This window comes from Ixodes scapularis, unplaced genomic scaffold (genome assembly GCF_016920785.2).
Source record: "Ixodes scapularis isolate PalLabHiFi unplaced genomic scaffold, ASM1692078v2 PGA_scaffold0__279_contigs__length_252992795, whole genome shotgun sequence".
Lineage (NCBI taxonomy): Eukaryota > Metazoa > Arthropoda > Arachnida > Ixodida > Ixodidae > Ixodes > Ixodes scapularis.
The window spans coordinates 27180675-27198718 of NW_024609835.1; the positions used below are offsets into that span (position 1 = coordinate 27180675).

Sequence of the window (18044 nt, forward strand, 5' to 3'; positions counted from 1 at the left end):
TGGAGCTGACCGAGCCGCCGCGCTCGTCAGCAGCCGCCGCGCTCGTCCAGCAGGCGCCGGCCGGACTTACAACGTCAGTCCGCCTAACAGCGCCATCCACCCCCTGACGCCCACAACGTCTCCGTCATCGACATGCCGGACGAAGCTTGAGGGGGGGGAAGTGTGGGCACCCTGGCGGCTCCCAAGCCAAGTTGCCCGACTGCGAGGCTCAAGCCGAACTTTTCTCGCGTGGCGGCGACGTCACGCCAGCCACGCGCACATCGGATGCGCCGCCTTGATAAGGCAGATCAGAGGCGGCGCACGGGGAGTCGCTGCTTGGACTCCGGCAGCGCCGGTAGCAATGTTAATCGTCTTGTCCATGTCCAATTAAATGTAGTTTCTTGTTGTTGAAACCGTTGGCTCCGTGTTATTCCTCGGGTCGGGTATGCAGCAAGGCAAACCGACCACACAACCCAGAGGAAGTTTGAAGCCATGTTGCCCAATCCCCACCTGCCTCTGCTACAAGCCAAGGTGAGAAGTTCTGCCTTGTTCAGATCGACGTTTTGAGCAACCTGCTTTGCTGCACAGTGTGCAAGCATTGCTCGGGGACTGGATTGACAGACCAAGAAGGCACCAAACTCGGACTGGCAGCAAAACTTGAGGTCGCATGCCCCTATTGCGGCATTCTTGCAGGTTCCTGGACTTAGCCACGCTAACAAGGCTCGAGGGCCTTCGAAGCCAACATCCGTTCCATCATGGCGATCAAGCAGATAGGAAAGGGGCAGACAGCTCTCAATGACTTTTGGGCAGCTATGAACGTCTCCCAGAGAGGTCTCCACCACAAAACGTTCCAGGAGCACCTGAAGAAGACTTTCAAAGAGCCAGAGGCCCTATGCATGAAAAAGTTTTATGCCGAGTCAGCTGTCGCGGTGAAGACAGCCTGTCAGAAGATGGACCCGGGGTTTTGCAAGGATATCACCGTGGTGTACGACGGCACATGGCACACGAGAGGGCACACATCTCACATCGAAGTCGGGTCAGTCATAGAATACCACACAGGCCTCATCTTGGACGCCGTGGTTTTATCCAACCTGTGCCTTGGGTGCCAAACAGGACCCAAGCCTGGAGATCAAGGGTATGACAGCTGGCACATGCATCATGTCTGCCAGAAAAACACGGACGCCAAATCTGGGAGGATGGAGGTCGAGGCGGCCCTGACCCTCTTCAAGCGCTCTCTCTCCAAGCACGACCTGCGGTATACACCACTCGCCTCCGACGAGGACAGCAGGACCTTCTCCGCCCTTACAGAAGAGAATGTCTACGGGCTAGTCCCCATCGTGAAGGAAGAGTGTTTGAACCATGTTCAGAAGAGAATGGGAACGGCACTGCGCAACCCTGTCCAGAACAGCGACAAGCAGTTGAGCGGTAAGGACAGGTTGACGAAGGCCCTCATCGACAAGCTTACCGACTACTATGGCTGGGCCCTCCGAAACAACTCCAAGGACGTGGCAGCGATGCAGCGTGCTGTTATGGCCACCTACCATCATGTCACGTCGACATACCAGGAGCCTCGCCAGGAACTCTGCCCGGAGGGAGCTCAATCGTGGTGCCATCATAGAGTTGCCGAGGCAAAAGGTGAGCCACAGCCCCAGCACAAGCACAAACTCCCAGCCTACGTTGCTGCAGCTATGCTGCCCGTCTACCAACGCCTGTCGCAGTTTTCTCTGCTTCAGTGCTGCTGAGGAGCAAAGACTCAGAATCCATCTGAGTCTTTCCACTCTGCCCTGTGGTCTTTGATGCCTAAAGAACAGCATGCATCGCTGATCGCTATTGAAACTGCACTGCATGAAGCGGTGTTGAGGTTCAATGCCCGGCTGCTACGAGGCAACTGCAGAAATATCGGTCGCAGTGGGACTTCAGCCGGCCCATCTAGCCCTCCAACGAGCTGCCGAGAAAGATGCCCTACGTCTGCACAAGGCCAGCAAATGACATCAAGAGAAGTTGGAAAGGCGGAACAAGAAGAAAGTGCGCAAAAAAACTTCTGACTATTCTGCAGGGTCATTCTAAAGCTGAAAATCTGTGTGCAACTTTCAAGTGCTGTTTTTTCAGAATGGATTTTTTCACTGCTGTGGCTGCTCGTCCCAGCGATATCTCAGGAACTGATGAATGGATTTTTGTGCTGTCTTTTTTATTCTGTTCCCAAATAACTTTGTGAGGGCATGACAGAGCCCTTTTCTTAGAAAACTGTGCTAAAAATTTATAATAAAAAAATTAAACTTGATGAATGTGGGTTTCATTGACTACACAAAACTAAAAGTTGCGTTAAAATTTTTCAACAAAGAAATTTAAAAAAAAGGGCTCTTTTATGCCCTCGGGAACCTATCCAGGGGTCATCATAACAAATTTTACGCCGCCACTACCTTTTTCAAATTCTCCAGGCGTGGGATAAGGAATGCATATGGGCGATTTTGATAAATATTTGTAACTTGAGAAATAATATGCACAGCTCCATGAAACTTTGCAGTTACTCTTATGTCTGTGCTATAAACACACCCTGTAAATTTCGTTCAGATATCTCTAGATATAAGAAAGTTCATATTCATTCCCCACCACCACCCTAAGGGGGGATTGGTAGGGTAAACCGACCAAAAAAATCAATTTCTCGAGTTGAGCGCCAAAAACTTATACACAGCCTGAGGAGCAAAACCGTGCAGCAGCGAGCGCGAACGGGCGCTCCAAGCCATTTACATATGGCGCCAAAAGCGATGCCCCCTGGTATTTAAAAATGGCAGGCACGCTTGTTTGTTTATATGTCGTTTTACCTATTTTTGACAGTTGTTTTACTTATTTTCGACAACATATTTTTTATTATAATAAATAATATTACTTGAAATATAAAATACATTCAATCTATTGCATATTTATTACTCGTCACTGCAAATTTGCCTAGTAGCTTCTGTACCGTATTGCAGCGTAGCTTTTTTTTTGTTTTTTTTTCTGTTGTTTCTTTGTTGTGCGTACAGTTTTGCCTGCATATTGCCGATTTTCAAAGTTATTTCTCTGCGTTATTGTGCCCCAACATGACACGAATGGCTATGAAGTGGACGAGGAAGAGAAAGTTCCAAGGTAACCAATTTGTGAAGAAGGGTACGAGTAAGGAGCCGGCACGTCGTAGTGCGAGCTTTTCGAAAATCGGTGCAAGTGACTCAAGTGACAGTTTTAACGTGGGCGAAGCTAGCACACTAGGATTTCATCAATTGATATTGAGATCCTTCGTGACTTCATTTAAGAGTCTGCCTTATGCAAGAAATGCAAGAAAGGTGATTTCCACCTAGAAGACGCTGATGGGAAAAGTGGATTGGCATCTACCATAAATGTCTCTTGCACTGAATGTGGTGAGTCGAACATGTTCAAGACGTCCAAGAGATCTCAAAGAGGCATGTTTGAGATCAATGAAAGGTTTGTTTATGCCCTGCAAACATGTGGCAAAGGACTGCAGGCTGGCCGCGTGATGTGCACAGTTTTGAACATGCCACCACCTCCAACAAAATTTGCGTCCTACACTACACGGCTACTTGATGCAGCAGCAACTGTTGTCTCTGAAAGCATGGCTCGGGCTTGTGAAGAGATTAAGGATGAAAAGCATAGAAGTGATGAACACCAAGAAATAGCCGTCACTGTGGATGGAACATGGGTGAAGAGAGGACATTCATCTCTGCATGGTGTTGTCATACTCCTATCAGCAGACACGGGCAAAGTGCTCGACTGTGAAGTGGAGACTAAGTTCTGCCATGTCTGTGCCCGGAAACAGCACACAGATAACAACCAACAAGAGTGCAAGGTTACACATAGTTGATCATCCGGAGGTATGGAAGCTGCAGGGGCTGTCAAGATCTATGCACGATCTATTGAAAAGCATGGCCTGATGTATACCACGTATATTGGTGACGGGGACAGCAAGGCGTTCCTCGCTGTGAAGGAATCCAAGCCGTACAACAAAGATGTGGAGAAACACGAGTGTGTGGGGCATGTGCAAAAGCGTATGGGCACCAGACTCGGAAACATGAAGACAAGCTTGAAGGGGAAGAGACTCTCAGATGGACTAACATTGTCTGGAAGAGGTCGTCTGACAGAGAAGGACATTGACTCCCTACAGTTCTACTATGGCAAGGCTATACGTGACAATACAGTATAGACCACTTACAACGTAACCGCTTATAGTGCAGGACCGGGTATAATGCGGTTTTTTTAAACCACCACTTCGTCTCCCATAGAACTGCATGTAATTACATACCGCTTAAAATGCAGGCGCGCGAAGGGAAATACCGGTTATAGTGTGATTTCTGGCACAGCCCGCCGATTGCGCTGACGGCCGGAGCAGCGAGCACGCTTCCCTGTGCGACACTTGATAACGGCGCTGACGGCGCAAGCGGCACTCGCGGGGCAAACCTGGGCTCGAAGGAGCGGGGAGAAGCGAAGAGAGAGGTTTCAGTTTCCATAGCGACGGAGGGACGCACGCACGTGTCGTTCACGTGCGTGCGTCCCTCCGCTGCATTGGAAACAAACCGCAACGACAGACCAATCGCAGGTCGAGAAGTGCTCGCACGCGTTGCATGCCGGTCGCGGACCGGCTGCTTCTGTCCGCAAACATGGCGTCGGTTGTGATCGTCGTCGTAGACGGCGTTCATCTCATCATTCCGCGTAAAAGCGCTATCCTTGACTGTGAATTTTCGTTGTGTGTCGCTATGATAACCCAGCACATACTAGAAGGGAAGATCCACCTACTCATGCGGCGATGTCGTGGCGGCGCTCTCAAGACGGCAGAAACGCCCGTGTCGTCGTGTTTGTTTACTTCGACTACAGTGGTGATTTCTAAGCATTTGTGTCCTCGAACATTGTCCGGATTTCTTATTTGGCGCATTTCATGCGTGTGCTCAAGTTCAAGGCATTACTGGCGCGTACCGTATGAAGGATGCGAATTTTCACGCGTTTTCATCTCCGGAGAAAAGTGATTAGGGTTACCAATACTGAACGCTCGCAACAACCGTCCGCAACCCGCGACGCCGTTAAAAGGCTGCGCCAGGAAAAGCCGCTAATTTCTTTTAAAATGTGTGACACACTTGAGACAGAACTGTACTAGTCTGGTGAAATAAAGACTTTCCTCAAACTAAGCTTTATTTTTCATCTAACATAAAATAAATTCTTTTACAAAGGTAAGTTGTCTCATGGCATGTATTTTGGCCCGAAAAAATAATGTTTTGGTTATAGCGCGGTACCGCTTATAGTGCGGATTTTCGCGACTCCCGCGACATACGTTATATGCGGTCTACACTGTACTGACAGCTTGCAAAAGATGCGAAAGGCTGTGTGGGCGATATACTTTCACAAGTTATCCACGGACGAAAAGCCAAACCACGGACTGTGCCCTAATGGACCGTTATCGTGGTGTGGGTACAACTGTAGCCTCAGTGAGGGCAATCCCGAGACATATTCACACAGAGACAGCCTCCCAACTGCTGCCTTAGAAGCAATCAAGCCAGTGTTTCAGGCTTTGTCTTCACCAGGCCTTCTCAGCAAGTGCCTCCATGGCAGGACCCAGAACACTAATGAATCACTCAATGAGCTCATCTGGTGCCGCTGCCCCAAGACGACATTTGTTGGTGCGGACACAGTGAAGATTACCACGTGTGATGCTGTGGCTCACTATGATGATGGAAATGTAGCACGAAATGCTGTTTTGAATGCACTTGGCATCACACCAGGTGTATTTTGTGAGATCGCTCTCAGCAGGCTTGACAAGGAGCGTGTTGAGAAGGCAGAGTTCCGCAGCTCCACGGAAAGTAAGGAACGACGCAGAAGGAAGAGGAACCTGAAGAAAGGCTTTGGGGGATGCCAAGAAAGCAGGAAAAGACATGTATTCTGTTGGGGCCTTTTGAACATTCGCGATAAATGGGGAAACAAAATTGTGTTTTTCTTCAAATGCCATTTTGCCCATTTTCTGAACTTTGATGTACCTTTACAAAGAAACTACTCTTCCGATTGCACTAAAACATTTACAGCTTACAGTAAACTGCCTTGCCAATAGACCGAACCTAAAACCTCTTAGAACTCTCCATATTATAAAGTTGAAAAAAAATAAAAATTTAAAAGTTCTCTTCTTATGGGTCATGACAGGTAAGAGTAATATTTTTTTTCTTGCGTCCTGCATGTACAAACTCTTCTTTCTTAGGTTCGATTTAAAGCTAGTGACATATGGAATATATGTGCCAAATGAATCTGGCATCCTATATTTTGTTGCTGAGAAAAGGTACATTGAAAACTAGAACTCTGTCCAAAATTTTACAATAGATTGCTAGAAGTGTAAAAGCAGGGCTGGAACTCATGAAATGTACTTGGGAGCAGCCACGGGAGCAGCTGAAACAGCTGTTTTGGAGCAGCTAAAACTACCTTCTGGAGCAGGCTAGGAGCAGCTCAGATCAGTTTTCATTGCACTTCAGCTTGTGTCTTCGACAAGCACGGGAGCAATTTCAATTGTGCTCAGCAGCACAGATAAACATGAGCGGTTAGGGACCTAGGCAGATGGCATAACAGTGTAACAGATGCGAAAACTTGGAACCTTCTGAGCCTTGATATTTTCTGAGTGGCTTTCAGCTGCTCCAAATGGAAACCAGCACTGCTTATCGCACAGCCCACAGATGCTCGACAGCGATTATCTGCGCGAACCACGTGACATGCTTAAGCAACGGACGTGCAGTTGCGCAGAGGAACAGGGCAACAAATTTCGAGTTTTTCATATTGTGCAACTCAAAATAGAAGCAGCAGACTATGATTAACGGAGTTATCATATTCGAAGCGATAAGCAAGAGCAAGGTTGAAGTACGCCGAGCAGATCTACCACTCGCGTGAGAGCTGCTGGCCGGCAAGGTTTCGGATCGGACCACGTTTCAGTTCTATCAAATCACGATTTATCTTGTGGGAATGCGGTTCCAACTTCGACCGATGAAGTGCTGAAAAGAATCTTCTGCTCATTTGTTTTCAACTGACTCACATCCGGATCCCGGGCCGCAGAGCCTCAGGCAATCTGACGCTTAACGACTCGACCTCACCTCGGCCGACTTGCTTAACCGCTGATGGTTGAAGAATAACAATCCAGTGGCAGGTGGTGTAGCGCTTGGAATCCGACCCCTGAGTCTTTTTCGCACACTTACGACTCGGGATGCACAGGGAGAATAAGAAAAAAAAAAGATTGCAATTCCGACCAAGCTAAACGCGATTATTGGGGCCAATCGAGACGATAGAAACCGAAACCAAGACAAAATAAAATTTTTTTGGCGCACATTTTGCGATTTGGTGCATAATGGCGCGAGGTATTGGCTGTGGCGCAGTTTCCGAAACATGGCGCAGGATGGCGCAGACAAATGCGTCTGGCGCAAAAAGGCGCGGCCGCTCTACCCCTGAAAAGACTTTGCAGCAAAAAACTACAGGAAGTTAAGCCCAGAAGTATAACTATTCAGCTCATAAAATTTCAAGTGAAAATATGCAATAGGTTTTGAGATACAAAGCTGGAACCAAGATGACCCATTTACCCTACCATCCCCCCTTTAAGCCCCGGAGCATGCTCGTCCTGGATTCTTTCCGTGGACACATCACGGACCGTGTCAAGGAGATTTATAGCCAACGAAGCATGCGACCTGGTCATCATCCCGGGGGGGGATGACATCCATCGTTCAACCCCTTGACGTGGTTCTTAATAAGCCCTTCAAGGACCGCGTCAGGGCCTTCTACAACGAGCGGATGGCCCAGGAGGATAACCCAAAGACACCGACAGGTAGTGTGAAGCCTGCGTCGTTGAGCACTGTGTCCCAGTGGGTGAACGATGCCTGGTATGGGCTGTTTGCGGACATGGTCCGTGCAGCGTTCTCCAAGTGCGGGATTTCAACGCCACTTCCCCCGTACGGCCCCGCTGACCCACAAGGCAGCGACAGCAATGACTGCGTCCTTGTGACGAGCGACGACGAGTGAGACACAAGCCCATAGGGAGACCTCACCTACCTCTATGTGAATAAATGTGATATTCATGTGGCATAACTTGCATCTTTAAAAAAAAAAACTTTTTTTCGGTTGGCGGTTGTCTAACATTAGGGGGAGTCGACTTATATTCGGATCGTCTTATACGCGGCAATACACGGTACCCCTTGAATTTATATGCAACGGTTTCCTTCCCAAAGCACTGTACATACAACTGCCAGAACTGTCCCCCCATCTCGAATGAGCCGAAAATCAAAACAAAGTGACTCCTGAAGGACCAAGAGTCTCTTGTGAACAAGTAAATGTGGCACTTTACAAGTTTGTTTACTCACTCCATATGACAAGATGGTAACTGCTGCCCTCCCAGTACAGCTGCAACGGGTCGGCATACTTGCTGTGCCTGCCTTTCCTGATGAGGACGATCTGGCGGCCAGGCGACCCTCACTGGATAGGCGGACGCATTGCCAAGTCTTGCTGCTCTTGGGCATGCGGTGAGCAGACGGCTGGAGACGCTGGCCTTCATGACCCCATCAGTTTCTCTGGATGATAGACACCGAGTAGCCAAGCAGCTCAACGAAACCTTCACAGAAAAGCATGCAAAGAATACTGTTACAATCTAAGGTTACAGTAAGATGCCTTTATAACAAACTCCTCCACAAAAATGCACAGGTAACGAAGTAACTAACGTCCTGGCCCATTTTCCGTGGCTTCAATATGTTGCAGTCATTTTGAAGCAGCAAATGTAACTTTTAGAGCATAAGTTTACCTACACTTAATTTTTACACTTACTACTGCAAATATTATATGTTAAGATTAATGTGTTGGCCAGTCCACCAAGAGACATTGTCTACTTTGCCTTCCCATAATTCAGTGCAACTTTGTGTTATCATCAATTGCATGACAGGTTTGATTTGCTCAGACACCGAACTAGCTATTGGCTGTAGAAGTACCATGCACGACAACCATATTCTGAATAAAAGACTGTATGAACTGCTGCGAATGGTTATTTTAGCTACAGAGTCAAAGGTAAACCAAAATTCCACGAAAATCACTTTAAAACAGAATATTATTGAGCACCCCAAGCTGATGGTTCATTGAAGTCGTAAAAGTTGTAATACAACTGGAAATTTTTAATTCAGATGAAAACAAACTTTTTGTCACTTGATTATTATATCAATGACAATTTATACGTAGGATTTCATAACAGAAATCTCTATTTCGAATGATAAATAAGCCTTAGAAGTAATGTAATGAAACTCATTAGGGTCATCCAGCTGAGCTTAGTCTACTCCGTTCACCATGCCATCGCACAGATGGAACCTATGTGAAGGGAATAACTAAACCAGAAAGATGACGTAAAAAATAAGTTCATAAAGAAGTTTACATAAATCTTCCCAGAATACAAAAGTACCCTCGCTAAATCTCTAATTTGAACAAAAAATCATGAGAATATTCCAGTCTATTATGTATACCGTATTTGCGCGAATAACGCGACCACGAATATAATGCGAGGGCACGTTTTGATGTGCTCAAAAAAACAAAATTGACCGCATCTCCACAAGGTGAATGATGTTGATTGGGGCAAAGCTCTGGCGGTGCTTGTCTGCGTAGACACTGAGCCACAGCATGCCGAGCCTTTTGTTCATTTTCATCCATGTCAGAAAGAGAATGTGTGGTATGGAATGTGGTTATATACGCATTTGAACATCTCTCGTCTAGAAACGTTGAGCCAATGCACGCAAAGTTTAACGCAATTATATACGCATTTGACCGCAGCGCCCTCTCCTGTATAGACGTTGAGCAGCTATATGCAACGTTCATCCATGACATCCCCAGCTCTTGCGTTACTACTACATCTCAAAACCCCCTACTTGTCCCGCAATTGTGGCCGAGTGGTTAAGGCGATGGACTAGAAATCCATTGAGGTCTCCCCGCACAGGTTCAAATCCTGTCAACTGCGCAAACATTTTTTTTTTTTTTTTTTTAATTTTTAATTTTTTTTTTTGTTTTACACGAGCACGTGAGCTCATGAGCACGAGCACCAGCAAGATCGATGTGAGCATGGACGCCAGACCGACAAGCCTAGACCCTAAGGAGCTTCGCCCCTAAAAGATTCTACTATAATAACGCGAGCCAAGGCCGCATACATTTACCGCAAGCAAGGGCATAGCAGAAGTGAAAAGGCAATGGATATTGAAGAAATATCAGTTTATGCTTTGACTGCACTCATCCTAACCGCTCAGTTCCTTCCACTTGCAATCCACTTGGTAACTTCGCAGATATGCAGCAGCACGGCGTCGCTTGTTTGGTAGTTCCTTTTTCTTCGGCGTGAGCTCCACGGCAGCCCACAAGCAAAGCAAGGCGCAAAGTAGAAGCACCAACACACAAACAGCAGACCACTCTGGAGCAGAAACTAAAAAATGCGCAGGCAGAAGAAAGACTGCTGGGACTGACACACGATTACTCATTCTTGTTCTGGTCCCTCCGTATAAACAAACACCCTGTGTTGCTTGATTCCTTAAACACAGTGGGTGGTCTTGGCCTGGCCTAATTTGACTTGAATTGGCCGGTGCCCGCATTCCCGCATGGCGCACTGTTTTGCGTGTTTTTCGGGGTGCATTGTGCAAACACGAAAGTGATAAAAATTCTTTTTATATTTTCTATTCTCCCCTTCACGTGGCCCAGTAGCTAATAAATCCCCCCCCCCCCCCCCTTCTTTTTTCACCCAATCTCCCGCATTAAGCCGGAGGGACGGCTTTCTCCATACTCACGCGGTTCGTGGCTGAATTAGATTCCAAACATAACGCGAAAGGCGTTTTGGAGCATGTAATTTTGAAAAAAAACAAAAAAACTTGTGTTATATTCGTGCAAATACGGTATAAGGTCACTAGAAAAGCGACTCGCAATGCAACCAAAACTGCTCCTCCGTCGTGACTATAAGGGGCCCCCCCGCAAGGAATGTTTTACTGGTTTTTAATTTGAACCGAACCTGAGTGCACTGAACATAGTAACTTAGTGAAACTTTTCTTTGCTCGAAATTCCCTTTATTTTAGAAGTTATAGGCAAATTAAAATTGCAAAAACAAGCAAAAAATAACCTCCCTCGTGACGTCCTTGGTTGCTTGAGAGTGGCCGTGAACTAGAGGAGGGGTAGTGAGGTTATCGAGCGCTCACGACTGCTGCACTCTGTGTCGACAGCGCGAGAGGGCGCCACTACAGCATGTCCTGCATAGGCTGTATGCAGCGGGCAGACAGAGAGGCTCTCATTGCATTTGCTGCGCGATTAAATACTAATTCGGCATGACACTTTATTGGCCACAAACGACAGCAAACACGGGGTAAAGATCAGTTCAGAATGGGAGCCACTTTGCGCTGCCATACTGCGAAACGGCCAAACCGCAAGACAAAGCTTCCCACTGAAGGCCTTCGGAATGCTCGAAGCCGGTCGGATCCTCCAGCCCATACGACCGCAGCGCCGCCGCGTACATCCGGGACCTTTCCGTGTCGGCGCCTGATCCCACTACTCCTTTCTAGTATGCGTCGCTTTTTCCGCCGCTTGGTGGCGGCTATGTCAACGGGCCATTTCTAGTTTCCGTAATTTATGAATTGCATTCGTTCTTTTTTTTTTTTTTTCTGATCTAAAATACTGAACAAAAACTACTTTTATAAATAATTTAAACGGTTCATGCCACTTATATTTTGTATTTCGACTAAAAAGAAGCTTTTAGAGGCTCTGACCTGTAGCAAGCCCAGGACCAAAGACGTCACATTTTGTGTGCTTTCGGTACCGCGGGTCGCCCTCGTCGGTGGAGGAGGTTTCCGCGTCGTCCGGTTAAAATATGACGCACTGATATTTAGTTACTCTCTCCGTGGCCGCTGGCTTGCCCAAACCCCAAGAGACGTGGAAACCGCAAAAAAAGTAGACGCTTAAATATGATTGCAGGGCCCCTTTAATAGATGCCCGTTTGCACAATTGACGCACACTTTTTTTCGGCGAAATCGGTGCCTAAAATATATGCGCGTTACAATCGAAATTAAAAACCGAAAATCAAGAGAAAAACGCTATACTCGGTATCAGGTGACTAGCCCCAATGCCACTGTGACCGTTTGTCTACCTTCACCATTTTGGTAATACACCAAAACCTTGTTATAACAAAGTTGAAGGAGCGGTCGTAATTATTTCGTTATAACCATTAGTTTGTTATAGCCAATGTCCATTTCTTCCCACTATAAGCAATCAAGGGGAATTATGATTGCTTTGTTATATCCATTAGTTTGTTATATCCCATTTTGTTATAGCGAGGTTTTACTGTAGTATCACGCGAATTCTCCCGTTTCTACGGTCTCGTGTCTGTCATTAAGATGGAAAAACAAAACGAAAATTCTGCAAGGAGGTTTTATTTAAACGAAAGGCCATCACGCTGGCGGGAAAAGATACCAGCGGAGTAGCACTGCGCAGCCTCGCAATCCCAGCAACCCGAGCAGCCTCGCAATCTCGCAATCCCAGCAACCCGAGTGTTGTTTTGGAAGACAACCCTCCCAAAGGCGATAGTCGCGCACTCGTAAAAGCGAGAGAAATGCGGCACCTAAAACACTTTAGACGAAAGCAAGGATTACCTTTGTGCACAGCGAAGAACCATAGTCAAACTTCGACAACGGCGACAATATTTATTTTTGCGTAGGCTTGAGGTATGCGTTCAACCTTTTTAAGCAGGGTAGTCGCTCTTCTGTGTCTAATTATCGCCCAATATCATTAACCTCCATCTCTTGCAAATTACTAGAGCATATACTTTACTTCCATATCATGTCTCACCTAGCAAGTAATTCTTTTTTCTTCAAGCAGCAGCACGGTTTTCAAAAGGGACTTTCCTGCGAGACTCAGCTTTGTGATTTTGTTAATGACCTACACACTAACCTTGAATGTCATACTCAGACTGACGCCGTTTTTCTTGATTTCTCAAAAGCCTTCGACCGTGTCCCTCATCAACGCCTACTCTCTAAGTTGTCATCTCTACACATTGACCCACTCACATTTTCATGGATACGTGACTTTCTCTCGTCCCGCGTGCAACTAACATCAATTAATGACCAAGAATCATCCCTAACAAACGTGACTTCTAATGTTCCGCAGGGGTCTGTTTTAGGGCCTCTGTTATTCTTAATATATATAAATGACCTCCCTAGCAATATTTCCTCTAAAATACGTCTATTTGCAGATGACTGCGTCGTCTATAACAAAGTAACATGTGTGCAAGATAACGACCAACTTCAAAGTGACTTATCTAAAATTAACAAATGGTGCGATGACTGGTTGATGTCGTTAAATAAATCTAAATGCAAACTAATTCGCTTCACTAGGAAAAAATCTGTACTGTCCTACCAATACTACCTGGACTCCGACTTAATTGAGAATGTTTCTAAGTATAAATATCTTGGTGTAAGACTAACACCCGACCTCTCCTGGAATAATCACATTGAAGCCATTACTGCTGACTCATCAAGGACCCTTGGACTAATAGACTAATAAGACGTAACCTACGATCCGCACCTCCCCTGGTTCGAAAACTGGCGTACGACACGTACGTCAGACCTAAATTAGAATACGCCGCTACCATCTGGAATCCCCATCAAATTTACCTAATTAACAACCTCGAAGCAGTTCAAAACAGGGCTGCTCGTTTCATCCTGTCTACTTATGATCACTCATTTAGTGTTTCCGCCTTGAAAAGTCAACTAACTATGTCCTCTTTGCAGCTCCGCAGGAAAGTCTCTCAGCTCTGCCTTCTTCATAAAATCTACTACCACATTCCAGTCCTTAAAAATGAGTTGCTATCACCCCCCGACCGAACATCTTCACGCCTTAACAACACATGTACGATCAAGCGTATTTCAGGCTCTACAAACGCATTCAATCGATCATTCCTCCCTCAGGCCATCAGCGACTGGAACAACCTCCCATCGTCCATTGTCACCATTGTGGATCCGATTAATTTTCTATCGTGTATTAAACTTCATTTATCGTCGTACTAGTGCTATGAGTTGTGTAACTTTGAGCAGACCTGAGTGTGTTGAGTGTGTTAAGTGTGTTTTAGTTTCCTTTTCTGTTTTTTCTTGTACTTGCGTTTCTCTGTTGTATAAAACTTGAATACCCCCCCCCCTTATGTAATGCCCTTCACGGGCCCTTAAGGTGTAAATAAATGAAATGAAATGAATGAAATGAAATATTTTACCTGCGCGGCAAGATTGTCGGCCGTAGTTTACTTTTCGAATACTTGGGAGCTAAATCTGCCTGCACGTTAGATTTGGGGGCGCGTTAGATTGTGCAAACACGGTAGTTCTACGTATGACGTGAACAGCGAGGGTTTATAGGAAAAATGGCTACAGTACCCGCAATTTTCTACGACTCAACGCAGCTTTTAAGGAAGCTCTGAGGTTAGGGGCCCGTTCTGCAAGCGGATCAGTTGCCATTTGCCCGAATATTCATACATTGTCCGAATATTCAGCCATAACTGAACATTCTGAAAGTTTCCGAATGTGCAATTTCTGAATCGAACATGAATCAAATAAAAAAAAAAATGTAGAGGCCTTCCACTTAACGTGAAGATGAAGGACCAGCAAAGCTGTTATCTTTACGTCTAGGACGATGCCTAGAGGACGTCTAGGACGACCGCAAGGACAACTTCTTGGACAACTTCTCGGACGACACCTTGAGGACACCTAGGACGACCTCAGGGACAACGTCTAGGACGACCTCGAGGGCAATGTATAGAACGACCTCAAGGATGACTCCTAGGACGACCTTGAGGATGACCTCAAGGATTACTAGGACAACCTCAAGGACGACATCTAGGACGGCATCACAGACGAACTTGAGGAGGACGCCTAGAGGATGTCGTTCTTTAGGCGTCGTCCTCGAGGACGACTTCAACGACGACGCCTAGAGAAACTTAAGAAAACCAGAGAGGAAAGGCCTGGAAATGTTGCCGCCATCCATCAGTAACAGCGGCAACGAGACAACTGGCAAGCCGGTTGTCTGGTTGCCACCGTCGCTCATAGATGGCGGTAGCTGTTCGGAGTTTTGTGTGGACATTTGTTTGCCTGCAGACACCATACTAGAGAAACTAGCCCTTAACAGCTCCGCTGTAAAAATATTTGATTTGTGTTTGAAATCTCGAATATTCGCACACCCCTAATTTATACCCGATGCTCGCATATGCTACGCCTCGTTTTGGAGAAGTACTTTCCCCTTAGTATGTGACTACGCTGCAGTGAAACCCAACACAAAGAATTGCGATGACTACTCCACGGTCTTCGCATCGCCGCAGTGCACCAGTGCGCAGTGAGAGGCGCACTCAAACTGAAGTCACCTGACCCATCAGAACAGACCACGAACATGAATATGGCACGACTTCCGAGCATGGTGAGTATCTCATACAGAGATCGAATCGAGCACTATAATTGCGTCTGCGGAACCAAAAGTTCCGAAAGTTCAAACGAGTCTACCGTAACGACCTGACCGTTTAGCGGGTCTTCGGCCATTTTACTTTCAGCATTAATAAAGTGAAATTACTATTAGTACAACGTAGGTGCAAATTCGTCACATTTTGTCGAGATGGAGCAGGATGCAGCCGGGTAAGCACTCTGGCGCAGCGAATGGTACACCGATCTCGTCACCATACAATTAATAAAATACACCGCTCTGCGAAGTATCAAAAGTCTAGGAAAACTTGCTTCTAAGTGTAGGTTCTGACTGCTGACATTGCAGAAATGAGCAAGGAGACTTACATGAGGAAACACGAAGGGCACAGCCAAAATTCCCTTACCTCATCAACCAAAGAAGTCCAAAGTTGGTGCAGCACTGGAAATGCACTTGCTCTCGCTCGGTGGCGCTTCGTCAGACGAGGACATTGTCTGCTTGCCACGTTGGTGCATCTTACGATAGTAGAGCAATTTCACACTCCTGGTAAAAAAAAAAAAAAAAAAGCAGTCCTGCGTTAATTTACAGTACTGTCACAGTGATAGCTGAGACATGCCACGGCAAAGTCGTAGGGCACCGGCATCGCGTTCACGCACTGTGGGGTGCGTCAACAAAAGCATTCGGAACAAAAGAGACATTCAACCATTTTGTTCCAAACTTTTTTTCTTTTTTTCGGAAGCGCGTAAACACGCTTCTCTCGGCAGAAGCTCTTGACATTGACAATGCCACAACAATTTGTTGTCGGCTATATTTTTTTTTTTCAAAGAGTGAGTCTAGTGGGCGTTGGATACTACAAAAACTTTATGCATAAAGTGGGCTTGTTAGTGCTGCGGCTTAGCTCTGCGGTAAACCTCCACTTTGCACGCAGCAGACCCATGTGAGACTTCAGCGGGCAATCTTTTTTAAGAATTTGGCAGCATCGACGACGGACGCCCTACTACGCCAACTACAACATCAACAATGATAAAATCTACAACTACAACATCAACAACGGACGTCACTTCCAGTGGTGTGAACAGCCCATAACAGTTATCGCTGTAAAAAATATGTGACAAGAGTCAGCGGGTCATGCTACGAGACGACTTTACCTACTGTATGGCCAGTTTGAGCAATTAGCACATTTACTATGTTGGTAAACACAGAGGGGCATCACATTAATGGACAAAGTTCAGTTGCCGATGAAAATGCATTGCCTCAAAAGTTTAGCTAAAAAAGTGAGACAAAACAAATGATAAGCTACTACAATTTTTTGGAACAAGAAAGTAGGTTAGTGGGTTTATGTAGTATAAACAATTATCAACCCTGTGGAGTAATACGGTCAAAAGCCTTTAAGCGAATGCCTCCGCTACGAAAACGCTTGGTCAACCAACTAAAATAAAGTATCGGCCAATCTCCTATGTATTCAATGTATTTCTCTGCCTACTGCAATGAATTCCTGCTTAACAAATATCTGTATTACGAAGCAATTGCACAACGACAAAAAGCACCAATGATTGGTACTATGAATTTTCTAGGTGAAAAGTAATCGATTTATCGTAAACTACCGCTCTTAAGTGACGCGCGTAGAGAACAGAAATAATGCGGCAGCAGTGACGGTTGACATTGCTGCCGCGCCCACCCGCTGTCACCGGGCCGCACATTCTAGGTTGTTGGTTGAAATAATTTGCTAGTGTGCAACATTGTGTCTAGATGCCGCTAAGTGACTACGTTGCTGCGTAGAAAGCCTGTAGGGCAGCAACATAGTCATGTAGCGCCATCGAGACACAAGGTTGCACATTAGCAAATTATTTGGACCACGCCAACAGAATGTGCAGAGCGGTGGCGGAGGAAGGGGCACGACGAATCCGGAGCCGCCTCTGCCGTAGTTTACAAGTGCTCGTGCAACTTTTGTCTACTTTTGTTTTGCTCAAACTATTGGCTACCTACGTGCCACTTGGCTGCAAGATGAGTTCTTTTTTTTTTTACGCAGTTTGAGCAATGAGGCACTCACTTTCCTATTTTGCACGTACGTCAGCGCATTTATAGAAGGACCCGCGTGAACGAGTATATGTGTTAACAAAAGCATTTTCAAGGGCAGTCGCAAACTTTTTTATGCTGTCTTGGCATTTGTTCAACCGAGGTGTCGATCTTCATCGGGATCCAAGATTCTCAACCTTGCTCGAACCGAGTGCTCGATCGTACTGCCTTGGAGCGATAATATGTGGTTGAGAAACGTGATCTTTGATTCTAGCCATAACGCCAAAATCTAAACGAAATCTGCAGAGGCCTGCAGAAAAATGTGCCCCCCTCCTTGTGCCAGACAGATGTAAAAAATTACAGGAGGACACTAAGACTGCTTACGTGAAAGAAGGTGAAAGCATTATAGTCCTGCAGAAGAAATGTTTTAGTTATATTTCTACCCATATTAAAGTTTAGGAAGTATAGTATGGCGTCTAGGATGACCTCTAGGACGACATCAAGGACGGCGTCAAGGACGATGCCGAGGATGATCTCTCAAACGACCTCAAGAACGACGTCAAGAACGGCATCTAGGGCGACGTCGAGGATGACGTCCTACAGCA

General features: G+C 46.2%; 2 protein-coding genes across 2 annotated transcripts in view; one reads left to right on the forward strand and one right to left on the reverse strand.

The window, feature by feature from the left end:
* The first annotated feature begins 458 nt into the window (after window positions 1–458).
* LOC120846131 lies at window positions 459–3835 on the forward strand. Its single transcript, XM_040217809.3, has 2 exons — window positions 459–1502; window positions 3287–3835. Exons 1-2 carry the CDS (start codon window positions 735–737, stop codon window positions 3833–3835), a joined length of 1317 nt encoding a protein of 438 aa, XP_040073743.3. The 5' UTR covers window positions 459–734.
* Window positions 3836–8344: 4509 nt separating this feature from the next.
* LOC8051240 overlaps window positions 8345–18044 on the reverse strand; it is a 103856-nt gene continuing 94156 nt past the window's right edge. The window contains exons 21-22 of the mRNA XM_029967524.4: window positions 15830–15966; window positions 8345–8587 (exon numbers count right to left, since the gene is read on the reverse strand). Coding sequence (XP_029823384.2) covers window positions 15834–15966 — 133 coding nt within the window. The 3' untranslated portion in view covers window positions 8345–8587; window positions 15830–15833. The remainder of the gene's footprint in view (window positions 8588–15829; window positions 15967–18044) is intronic.

What these genes read in the sequence shown, in the direction of transcription:
- LOC120846131 (XM_040217809.3), top strand. Translation starts at nt 735, where the DNA reads ATGGCGATCAAGCAGATAGGAAAGGGGCAGACAGCTCTCAATGACTTT. An exon ending in ACGTGGCAGCGATGCAGCGT is followed by an intron (nt 1,503 to 3,286) that starts GCTGTTATGGCC and finishes GCCTTATGCAAG; the next exon opens with AAATGCAAGAAAGGTGATTT.